General features: G+C 34.9%; 1 protein-coding gene across 1 annotated transcript in view; it reads left to right on the top strand.

Moving 5' to 3' along the window:
* Positions 1 to 13036, top strand: part of HMCN1 (hemicentin 1) — a 414078-nt gene that overhangs the window by 208711 nt on the left and 192331 nt on the right. The window contains exons 16-19 of the mRNA XM_069459659.1: positions 6137 to 6331; positions 9412 to 9507; positions 11047 to 11174; positions 12488 to 12632. Of these exons, the coding sequence (XP_069315760.1) occupies positions 6137 to 6331; positions 9412 to 9507; positions 11047 to 11174; positions 12488 to 12632 (564 nt within the window). The remainder of the gene's footprint in view (positions 1 to 6136; positions 6332 to 9411; positions 9508 to 11046; positions 11175 to 12487; positions 12633 to 13036) is intronic.

The following is a 13036-nucleotide window of genomic DNA, read 5'->3' as shown; positions in this document are numbered from 1 at the left end:
ATTCTGCCACCAAATTTCTAAGTATTAACATCTGGAGGCCAGATTTGGAGATGACCATAATAGACCATAATTTGGAGATGTTGAGGACAGCAAAGGTAGATGTCATTGTGCTTTGACTTTTTAAAAAATTCACTAGCAATTACTCCCCAGTATGTAAAATAAAGTACTAACTACAAATCAATGTCAGTCATAATATGAAGGATACAATGTGTGCACGACAACTGTATTTAGGTTATTCAAGAAGTCGGGTCCACCCTCCTTCTTTGTTTCTCTATCTCAAGTCTCTTTAAAAAAAAAATCTCCACACAATGTGGTAAAACATGAAATAAAACAGAGCTCAGTGTGTATGAAAAAGAACCTGGCAGTTTAATTTTAACAGATAAACAGTTGTATCACTTACAACTTATAAAATATGACATTTCATTAAATTGTATTGTTTTTTTCATTTATGTATGATGATTTTCATGCCAAAATTATTTTTTATTAATAAAAGTTAGGAACTGTAAAGAAAACCCATTTTTTTTTAGAATATAGTAACACAAAACATTTTAGTTCTAGTATCTTAAGTCTTTAAATGACAATTATGGCCTTCTAAGCTTGATATTTTATTTCATGTAAACTAAATTTTTTCCTCCTGGGATCTTTTAGGATCCCTTTGGCCCTGGGCTGTCTGTGAACACTCTGCATTCTTGGTGATTATGCCCTTGAGGTAGAATCAACAAAGCTGGAAATGACCACAAAGACCACTACAGAGTCTGTCTTGGGCACTGCAAGAAGTGTTTGAACCATGACTAAACTCTGTGGTTATTAAGGGAAATGTCTTGAAAATAAGATTGGAATCTCTGAGTGGAGGGTATCTCTGAACTTACCAGCAGGATGTGAAAGACAGTAATGTTTCTAGAAATGTAAGGCCCAAATGAAGAGGGTCACTAGGTACAGAATTCTTATTTCCAAGAAATTTACTGAGTGTAACATTTGAATTCTCAACATTTTTTAGTTCTGCTTCTCTCTCTTTCCTGCACAGATATTTCATTTTTAGTTGTCTAGCTCTAGAGGAAGAGAGAAACAGCTTCAGTAATTGTTCCCAGCAAAAAGGTAATGACATCCTCAGCCTCCTCAAAGTTTGTAGAAAACCTAGGAATCTTACACATGCTTCTTCACTTACTACTTCTTGATAATCTTTTTTAGCTTCTGAGTTTTCCAAGTTCTCCTTTCTCTACAGTGGTACATCATAAATGGTAGGGCCGTCTGTGTTGGGGTGACTTGTATCAGATTAGAAAACATCCCAACTAATGTTTCATATTTATGATCCATTCCTTGAACTGAACTGAACTTTGTCTCATCTTCATTCATATTCAAGATCTTCACCTTCCATGACCCTTTCTAAGACAATGTCTTTCTCAACTTTTATTCTAGTGATTGTCCTGATAAAACCATTAACTGAATTATTTGAATTATTTGCTTACTGTAACCTTGACCATTGTTAACAATTGCAAAATATAACTTAGTGTTAAACTCGGCACCATTCATGTTTCTGTTATGCCTTCACTATTTCCTTATTCACCATTAAATCCCTCTTGTTGTAGCTTGCAAAGTTTGATTAGAGCTTTCTGTTCATGTAAAGCTATTGCTACTTATTCTAGCAGATAGAAGATGTAAATGCCAAGAACTGTGCAAATCACAGCTGTAGTGATTGTTATAGTTATCACTATTAAGTTTAAAGGCAAACACACTACAAATCAAAACTTTCCCCAGAATTTAGATAGTGGTTAAGAGAATGTACTCTGGAGAGAGAATGGGTTTTCTGCCTTACTTTCCTCATGTATAAAATAAGAATACAAATGGTACATACTTACCTCATAGATTGGTTGTGAAGATGATTGAGACATCGTCGTCACCCGTGTACACTCAACATGTCACCTATAATCGCTGTTGCCCTAATGCCATTTAATGCAACATATGTCAAGTAGATGGATATTAATTTCACAAATTGAGTGGTCATTTTGAGTCTTTGGGTCTTGAAACATAGTAAGGAAATGCCTATACCATAGCAACATAGTATTTAAGATGATGTATTGGGTTTTTAATATAAAAGTCACCATCTCAACTTGACTTTTTTTAGAAAGGGCTTGAGACAAGTTAAGTACTAAGCTTAGTTATGCATAAAATTATTCATTTGAGTTGTAAAACTATTGGGCATAAATATAAGTAGCTTATGACTTAAGAAAAACACACTTTTATACGTATCATGTAGCTATTTGGGCTTTCAGATTGTTTTTGTGGGCCTATTACTTCACACTAACAATACTAGATCAAAAAATAATGAAAAGACTATTTAATATCATTTCTGATTTCTAGCTTCTTATAGTGAGTGTCCTTTTTCCTATTGCTCATTATCATGGCTTTAAATTATGGACATTTCAGGTCAACAGAGAAAGTTACTGATGGTTTTTATCCTTTGTAAAAAGGGATAGTGAATTGTGAAGTCATTTAGAAGAAAAGAAGATTGGTTACATCAAACAAAAAGTTGACATGGCAACAATTTTATTTGTAGCATTCCACACCACACAAGGTTTGAGTCTTAGACTGTGGTTTCATGCTTTGTGGTTTGGTAGAACCAAAACAATGTGTCCAATCATTTTGGGAAGGAAAATCTCTGACTAAAATAATGCAAGAGTTGCCATATTGGATATATATATTTAATTGTCCCTCAGGGTCCTAGAATAATTTTATGGAATAACTTTCAGTGCAAGATGATCAATCTGTTTGTGATTTTTATATTTTCAAAATAACGTGTGCATACGGCCTTGTATATATATGTAAGTGATGTCAAAGCTGTACTGTGGCATTAACCCTGCACAGATCTCAAGGTGCTTGCCCACAAATACTTAGGGGATCACAGGGGATCAAACATTATCCTAGCAGGCTACACGAGGGAGCCAAAATTGAAATTAACAATAGACATATTAAACTCCTGAAATGAGATTTAATCACTTAATGCTACAGTATTTTACTAATTTTAATGATAGCTAATATTTGGGTGATTACTATATGCTAAATGATGAATAAAGATTATCTCTTTTAACAAAATGAGATAGGAAATGTTATTATCTCCTTTTTGTTCATGGGGAAATTTAAACTGGGGGAGCTAAAATAATTTTCACCCCAAAATAATAGCTTCCCAAGCCTACAGACAGAGCAATAGTAGAACTGCCATTTGAAAGCACTTAGTGGGCATGTTCACCTTTCTAATGAAGCAGCCTCTTCTGTACAAGCATCATGCACTAACTATACTACACTGGTGTTCTTCCTCCAGTCTCATTAATCTGTTTACCATCCACCCAGTGTAATTCACTTGGAGTTTGTGTTGGCCACACTCTGGAGTAGGAAGTGTTTAAAAAGCTTCTTGGCTGAGCTAAGAGTTGCTTCATTTTTGAGGTTTGCTTGTCATTGATGCTGTCTTGGCTGCTTACCTAGTGCCTGCTGTTCGCATTTGCCTTGTTTTCTGATACAAGTACATATATTCCTTGACCTTGTGCTTGTCTTGTGCCTGGATGCTGTTCCCAAAGCTGCTTCACAATGGATGATTTCTCCTGCTTTAATTGAGTTTTATTGGCACAACTTGAGATTTGCTTATCCTTTTTTGTTCTTGGCTTTCTTAGTTCTGAAAATTCAAATTTGTCTTCATTTTCACTAATGCCAATATTCTGATGTGTCAGTAAACTGGGTTTTCTTCCAAGTACTTGGTAGATCCCAGCCTTCTGCATATCTTTTTGCTGTTCTGGAATTTATTTTCTGTCCATCACCACATTCACCTGCTTGTACTTTGAGCCTAACACATTCTTTAAACTTAAGCTCCATTTTTCAGAAAAGCTACCTGCTCTAGAATAAATGACTTTTATTTATCCAGAGAAAAGTAACTAGGTCTTAGAGACTTCAAGTAAGCAAACTATAAGCTACTTTATAAACTATTGTTAAAAATGTTCACTTTGCTTATTATTTTTACAAGTCAAATTCCCATATAAATGAATTAAGACTCTAAACCCAGAGACACTACTTCTTTTTAAAAATATACTGTTCAATTGTGATATTTAATTTAATTTTGTTTAGGCTCCATAAAAAAAAGAAGGCTTCTGAAATTGCCATATTTCTTTCAACAGTGAAAGTTCAAATGTACTGGGTCAAGGTTCTCACCGTCATATACACGTATGCATATACACACACAAACACACACACAGACTGGGTTATTACTGAAGTGTTTTCATACTGATTCAATAATTCATAATATTTCATTCACAAAAATTTAGTAGCCATGAATAATGACCAAAGTACTATGTTAGCTGCTGTAAAAGATGAAAATACAGTTGCAAATATAAAGTCTCTAGGAAACAAAACAAATCTATAGTCTAATAATGTGGCTGAATGTGGCAATTGCCATGAGAATGGTAGAGAGCAAGTTCTCTGAAACGTCAGAGAGGAAAAAAATGATGTCCATCTCCGATGGTAAAAGATGGCATCATGGAGGAAGGCCCTTTTGAACCAGATTAAAGGATTATCAGTATTTTAACAGAGATCAACAGCAGACATTACATTTGAAGGGGATGTTAAGAATACAGGTACTGATGTGAAAAAAGCCAGTCCTTGTCTTGAGAAGAACAAGGGGTGCTGCTTACCCAGAGAGAAAAATTTGCATAGAGAAATAATAAGAGATGAGGCTGCAAAGTTAGAGGGAGTTCTTTGACTTCAGCTAAAAAAAGCACTAATGCTGCTTAGGAGACAACTGTATAACTAAGCTCCAGAATTCCCGTGAGAAGGAAAGACGTGATCTCTGCAGTCATTTATATGAGCCTGCTAAATAGTGTAACTATGAGTAGTTGTTAGAACCCATAGAGAAGGGGAGGTTAATAAAATGACAGAGAATTGTGGCTTTAAAGTTGGATTGACCTAGTTTTTAATCCTAGCTCCACCATTCAACTCCATGTGACACTTAGCAAATCAACTATCTGTGCTTCAGTTTCTTCGTCTGTAATATCAGAACAATAATAGTACATATCTCATAGGGATATTGTGAAGATTAAATGAGATAGTTAATCGAAAGCACTTAACATAATTTCTAACTCTGTAAGTGGCAGTTGTCGTCATTTCTAACCAAGATTTAACCTTGACTTTATCAAGCAGCCCAACTTAGGGTACCTTCTTTTAGAGTTTTATATGGACAGGTTTCATCCATTGCCCCCAGTAGTACCCTATGTATTTCTCCTTGGCTGACGCCTCAAACATCATTACTCACAAGTTTCTGGGACACATGGAGAGTCTCATCTATTTGGGCTTGCTGACAGCTTCCTCCCTGTATTGCATTCCTGGTTTTCCAAGCTGTGCTTCTGATGTATTTCTATCTCTTCCTCCTGGCTTCTGTGGTTACCTAAATTATGTGGATATCCGCATCTTTCTTATCTAAAACTTTTATGGTTTCTGAATCATTTCTTAACTCTGAGATGTTAAGCACTCACTATTCTCCCTTCATCAAGTACTATATTCTGTTCCTTTTTTGTATTACTGATTCACAAACTTAAATTTCTCTAATTCAAAAAATGTGAAAGATATGAGAAGCAAGAATGTGATATTGAGCGAGGACACAATTTCAGAGTAAATACTGTTAGCTTGTTATATAATGATTATCGAAGCATAAACTCTGTTATCAATTAAGTTCATTTAAAAATCCAGCCAAGGTGAGTAAGTTGTGGAAAATGTCAAAATTATTTCATTTCAAGGTCAATTATTTATAAAGTAGTCTTAAGGTTTGAGTAGTGTAACACAAACTAAAATTGAAAACAAATTTCTAGAATGAAAGATTTTCTTTATTTAAGATACTCTTGATTTAAATTCCTGCTCTTTTTAAAAATCATCTATATTGAAGAAATGGTTGAACTTCTAAGGTGTCTATTCATTTGTAAAGCAGAAGAAAAGCAACTTCTATTTCTAAATAGTACAGTAATACCTACAGGGTAGATTTACAGTATTATATGAACAATGATTTGATTCAAATTCAATCTGTTGAATGTTTAATAATTCAGTTTATATTGAATATGCCTGCATACTATGCCAATGACATCTTGTGGTTTTTAATGTCTTCCAGCACCTCCAGTTTTCATACAGGAACCTGCTGACATTTCTATGGAAATTGGCTCAAATGTGACATTACCTTGTTATGTTCAGGGATATCCAGAACCAAAGATCAAATGGCGAAGATTAGACAACATGCCAATTTTCTCAAGACCTTTCTCAGTTAGTTCCATCAGCCAACTAAGAACAGGAGCCCTCTTTATTTTAAGTAGGTTAAAGGAAATACATTTTATACAAATGTGTACATTTATATTATACTTTCATGTTTTATACTTAGGTATTGCTATTTAAAATCATGGATTAATCTTGCCAACACGTTTTGTGTTTGTTGCATTTCACTTTGAGATAGTACTAACTTTTTATTCTTAGGAATTGGCATAAATGAGTTATATTTTATTCATATGTATCTCATTAATTTGTTATAAGGGCTTGTGAAGCAATATGACTTCTTCATACCTTACTGCTTCTTATTGCAAATAATGTGACCTGTGGTCACATTTCACTGACTCTTATAATAGTTGTTGTATAGAAAGGTAAACTTCAGGTATTTATTTTTGGCTAACAGTACATAATGACATGCATAAAGGTGGTATGGTAACTCTTTGATTAAAATCTATAACTGTCTGAAGCAAAAGATCCCCTTTCCCCCCCAAAAATCAGACACTTCATCATCCAAAAATTTGAACTATAAGCTATTCAGCATTCTGATACTTGAAAACACTTTGGATTTTTTCAAATAACGTTAAGAATATTTACATGGTGGTACCAGAGGAGGAAACACATTCAGATCATTAAGTGTTTTTTTTTTTTTTTTTTTTAGACAGAGTCTCACTTTGTTGCCCAGGCTAGAGTGAGTGCCGTGGCGTCAGCCTAGCTCACAGCAACCTCAAACTCCTGAGCTCAAGGGATCCTCCTGTCTCAGCCTCCCAAGTAGCTGGGACTACAGGCATGCACCACCATGCCCGGCTAATTTTTTCTATACATATTTTTAGCTGTCCGTATAATTTCTTTCTATTTTTAGTAGAGATGGGGTCTTGCTCTTGCTCAGGCTGGTCTCGAACTCCTGAGCTCAAACGATCCGCCCACCTCGGCCTCCCAGAGTGCTAGGATTACAGGCGTGAGCCACCGCGCCCGGCCCATTAAGTGTTTTTTAAAACTAATTGTATCTTTGGAATATTTTGCAGAAAGCCTCCAATTAGTGATTTCCAAGTTTATTTACAATATTAAATGTACATTGGCCACTTAAACTTTCAGATATAAATTAAGCTGTCTAAAAACAAATTTTTCAGTATTTAGCTCTGTTCTAGGCTCTGGAGTGAAGACAGAGGTCAAATACAGGGTCCGTCCCTCAAGTATTTTGCAATCTATCATCTGAGTGGATGGCCACAAAAGTAGCTACTGGGAAGTACAGCTCAGATTGGGTTAGATTTTGCAGGACCTGAAATGTCCAGGTGAAGAAATGCACTTGACGATGATGTAAAAACTAGAGTCTCCCTCCAAGTTTCATAGGCAGATACATGGAAAGTTCTGTTTCAGAACGATGCCTCTGCAAGGGAGGAGGAGAGATGAAAGAAAGGAAAAATTGGAAGGTTCAAATAATTACACAGGTAGAGTGATGGTGGGGATGAGACATAGCCCAGAGCGGGGGAAAAAGATACCTGAGAACATATTGTTTAGAGGAGCTGAAAGAAAAGAAAGGATAAAAGAGGCTAATATATTGAGGAACAGTTGCCCAATTGTATAAATTAAATTGTCTGGAAGGAAATTGGATTAGGAACTTAGTTCTAGCTCTGACTTGGGTGGGGCAAAGGCAATATATGTAACCAAACATTTGTACACAAGTAATATTCTGAAATAAAAAAAAAGAAACTTAGTTCTTAGTAGATGTTGTATTTCTACACAAATTAGTCTAAGAATTGGTAATATGGAAAATAACTTGGTTAGAACTAATGTATGACTTATAATCTGGGTGATTTCCTGAATTTCCCTTTTTAAATAAATGTTTATTACTAGAGTAGACACCACCTGAATTTACCAGATGCAGTTAGGCAGTTAGATGCATATGGTTAACAGAGGAGTAGAAATTTTGCCATTGTTCTTTATCTGAGATAGTATAGAGGTATTCATAATTGAAAGCTGCATTTTTCTCTGTTCAAAACTTATGAATAGATTAACTGCTTTTTTGGTTAAGATATTTATAACATTACGATCATTCCCCTACTTAAAATATTCTCTTGCCTTCCCTATTGCTCATAAGACAAAATTACACTCTGTAGGAGGCACCAGCTCACCTCCTCAACTTCAGTCTCCTGACGGTACTGACACAACTTGTAACTCAGTGGTCCCCATCCTGATTGCCCCGGAACCCTCTTTAATTACAAATGTTTTGTAATACCCTTTTATTATCTTGAAAAAGATTCTATGTATTCGATCTAAAATAATAAAAATATTTTAATTCTAAAATGTAGTACAAAGGAAAGTAAGGGATAGTAATTTAAATTAAAACTATATGTATTTCAGTACATAAATACCCTGGCATTATCTGCTCAATATGCCCACATGTTTATGTAGCATCACATGAATTCGATAGCTCCAATCAGCAGACTGATACAGGAGCATAGGATCGATGACTCAAAAACTCCAAGCTGGTGAAGTAATTTTCTAAAATGGTGGATAATTATTGCCGAAGTTCTTCTACGTATACAGAATTAGGTTATAGTCTCATGTAATTATAAACAAAGTTATCAAATCCATAAATTTCTAGTTGGGAACTTCAAAAATCCTGCTGGACTTGGGATAATCCCAGTGTTTGCCCACTAAATGCCCGCAATCATTGGGCCAGCTAAGAAAATCTCTCCTGCAGACTTCCAGAATGCCTTCAGGGCGGTGGTGCAGTGTCCATTGGTGTCCATCCTTTGAACAGACCATGATTGTTCAAGTCATGCTTTTACCTTTGTAACTTTTTGAACTATGCTTTCTCTATTCTCCCCAGTCCTCTATTCTGAGGTATAGCTCAGATACTACCTCCGGTGTGGATCCTTCTCTAATTCTGCTGTATGCGATGAATCACTCTTGTCTCTGTGCTTCCACAGCTCGTTGTTTAAAATTCCTGTTTTAGCTTCTTTACAATGTGTTATGATTGCTGGTTTCTGTGTGTGTCTCCTCCCCCAGAATGGGAACTACCAGAAGGCAATGTCATAATTTCCGTGCACAGATCTCAGTACTGTTTGGCACATAGTTAATGCTCTATAGATGATATTGAATGAATCAATGAGTTCTTCTTTTTAGACTTATGGGCAAGTGATAAAGGAACTTATATTTGTGAAGCAGAAAACCAGTTTGGAAAGATCCAGTCAGAGATGACGATAACAGTGACAGGACTCGGTAAGATCAATTAAGTGTCTACATACCACCCTCTTTAAAATCATTAGATTTCTTTTACTACATCCTCTCTCGCCTGTGCCACTTAAGAAAACAAAGATATACCTGATTACTAGACTAGTTTTCCCTCCCCTACATTTCATATTTCTTAGAATGTTAGATCTGAAAATAACCTTAGAGAGATCATCTGCTCTAACCTCTTTGTCTTCCATTTGAAAAAATGAAGATCAATTTAAATGAACTGATTTAACTCTAAATATGAATACCCACACAGACACACATATATTTGAGTGGTGGAGTTCTTTTCTGCTTCCTTTTATACACTTATTTTAGTCAAAATGGAATTATTCATATGTATGATATGCAGTAAAAATATAATATTGTTTATTACCAAGTGGTGAGACATTTGATTGAATATCTTTTATTGATTATTCTCCTGCCACTGATCAAAATACCCATTTGATCATGAGCTAAGTTTAGATTCCTATGTCTAGTCCTTGGAATTCTATTTCTGCAGTAGTATTATATTGTTTAAGTGATTTTATTTTAATTTAATTTAGTTCTATTTTAGACAGAGTCCCACTCTGTCACCAGGCTAGAGTGCAGTGGCATCATCATAACTCACTGCAACCTCAAATTTCTAGGCTCAAATGATCCTCCTGCCTCAGTTCTCCCAAGTAGCTGGGAAATACAGACATGCACCACCGCACCTCACTAATTTTTTCTATCTTTAGTAGATATGTAGATATCTCAGTCTTGCTCAGGCTGATCTCGAACTCCTGACTTCAAGGGATCCTCCCATCTCAGCCTCTCAGAGTGCTAGGATTACAGGCATGAGCCACCGTACTTGGCCCACTGCTTAAATTATTACAGCATTTAATGTGATTTTTAAATCTGACAGTATATGTTTCTCATTAATACATTTTTTCAAATTTTTTTATGTGTTTCCCTTCATTCATCTATATATGCTTAAATTTTCTGAGTAAAATCTTCCAGGTATTTTGCTTTCATTTATGTTAAACTTATTCATTAATTTCTAGAAAAGGGCATATTTCCAATGCTTCTTTACCATTCCATCTAAGAGAATCTACCTCGTTTTATTTGCTTGCGCTATTCCAACAGCTTCCTTATTGATCCCACTCCTTCCAGTCTATTTACAGTTTTCAGATTAATATTTCCCCCAAAGTTGGTTCTGATAATTCCACTTTTCCATTTATAAATGCTTTCAGCCACTGTCCATTTGTCTACTGAATACATTGCAAATTCTTGGCTTGACATTTCTGGCCTTCCACACCATACACATTCTTTCTTTTACTTTCCTTACTTCTGTGCTACTGTTTTACCTATCCTTTTTGCCATTCCTACGACTTACAAGGATCTTTTATCTTTACATTCAGATTCATACCCATTTTCATTTAAAAATTTTATTTCTGAAAATTCAAATTTTTGTAGCATAAGTAGGAGTCCTTTTGGCCTGTAAAATAGTTTGCCTTCCTTTTGGGTGGAAGAGAGATGAAAATGCCTGTGCTCTCTCTGATTTAGTTGCTCCACTTATTGGAATCAGCCCTTCGGTGGCCAATGTTATTGAAGGACAGCCACTTACTTTGCCTTGTACTCTATTGGCTGGAAATCCCATTCCAGAACGTCGGTGGATTAAGAATTCAGCTATGGTAAGAACACTTGAAATGCAAGCATTCACATTCCTAAGTTTTTTGAGTACGAAATAATGTATTCCAACCACTGAAATATCAATTTAATAAATAAACAGGAATATATTTTGTAAATGTACCAAAGCGTTTCTTGATTATTAACATGTTTATGTCATTTGTATTATTTTGGGATTAATAAGATGGAGAAATAATCAGTGTTATAATTTTCATAATTTCACACGAGATTCAGGTCACTAATAAATTCCTTTCAGAATATGTAAAAACTCAAGCTGAGTATTAAGCTATTTTCATATCATTTAAATATTTTTATACTCTGTGGTACTTTATGAAATGCTAATATTCTCATAAAATTCATCCATTTTATATATTAATCTTTATTCTTATTAACTTCAAACATTATATCTTTTATTGCGAAACTATTTTAAAAGTATATCTATGTCATTATCATTGTTTTTCAGTGTATGACTTTTGATTATGAAAGGATGTAAAAAGTTTTTTCAGTTCTATGAAGTGTTTTCTATAAACTTGTAATCTACTTTAGAACATTTTTCCTTTAATTTTCCAGAGTATTGAGATTCACTCTCTTCTTGATGTGCTGATTAGAAATGAATTGACTTCATGTAAGAAGTTGTAAAATCGTTCACATTTTCATAAAAACCTGAGAAAAATTAGTATACCTCACTTATGAAATAAGTGCCCTTATAGGATGATACTATTTGAGCACTAAAGTATCCTATATGCAATATGCATAAATGATACAGACTTAGAGGTAATCATTCTCAACTGAAAATATTACCAGCCTTCTCTGACACAATTCCTATATCATATGTTATTTGCACCTGTCACCTGACAAGGGTGGGTATTGAGATTAAGTCATTCTCCCTTGGCTCGAATAAGTCCTATGTGCCAAAATAAAAATATAAAATGGCTTGCTCGTGGTAATACAGTCTTCTTGGAAAAGAACTGTTTCAGCCAAAAGTAAAAATTATTAGTGAAATTTGAGTCCTGAGTGATGACACAATTCACAAAAACATTAAACAAGTGGTGTCTATTTCTTTCCTTTGTGTAGCATGTATAAACCTGTCTGATAAATATTAGTAAGTATAATTTTTAGAGTTGTATCAGGGTTAAATACGATTGATAGACTCTTGGTCACAGTTAATGCTCATCATTTTCCACTTAAGGGCATTAAAATATTTTGTTATTTTGTAAGACACTTAATAACTCAGTTGGAAAAAAAGCAGATCCGGTTTTGGCTCAGGCAAATCCTTGCCTCTTTAAATTAAAAATGACCATTTTTTTTTTCCTTTAAGTTGGTCCAAAATCCTTACATCACTGTGCGCAGCGATGGGAGCCTCCATATTGAAAGAGTTCAGCTTCAGGATGGTGGCGAATATACTTGTGTGGCCAGTAATGTTGCTGGAACCAATAACAAAACTACCTCTGTTGTCGTGCATGGTAAGAGACACACCCAATGTAATTGTTTCCAAACCGTGTTCAAAGTTGTGTTCATATATTTTAATCAAATAACTCTGTTCCTCTAATTACAAATAAATATCTCCCCTCCTTTTAATTTTTATTTCCTGAACAATATCTACATTGTTAATGTTGTTTCCAGATTTCCCTTTCCTGTGTACACAAAAAGACATTCTTGGGAGTCGCCAGCTGAGTCTGGCCAAGGGCTTTTGTAAGTGGTTTCTTAATTGATAAAAGTGAACTCAGTTCTCAAAGAATTATGTTTAAAAATGCATTTTGATTTCAGGCAAGCTGAACTTATTATACCATCCAAATTGCCTTTTCTTTTTGGATTGTGCAACAGGCATGTCCTTACTAATGACCCCTTTGTGTGTGAGCTAGAAATG

Source organism: Eulemur rufifrons, chromosome 27, assembly GCF_041146395.1.
Source record: "Eulemur rufifrons isolate Redbay chromosome 27, OSU_ERuf_1, whole genome shotgun sequence".
Lineage (NCBI taxonomy): Eukaryota > Metazoa > Chordata > Mammalia > Primates > Lemuridae > Eulemur > Eulemur rufifrons.
The sequence above is the reverse complement of the archived record's forward strand: the minus strand, read 5'-3'. Positions and strand labels throughout refer to the sequence as shown.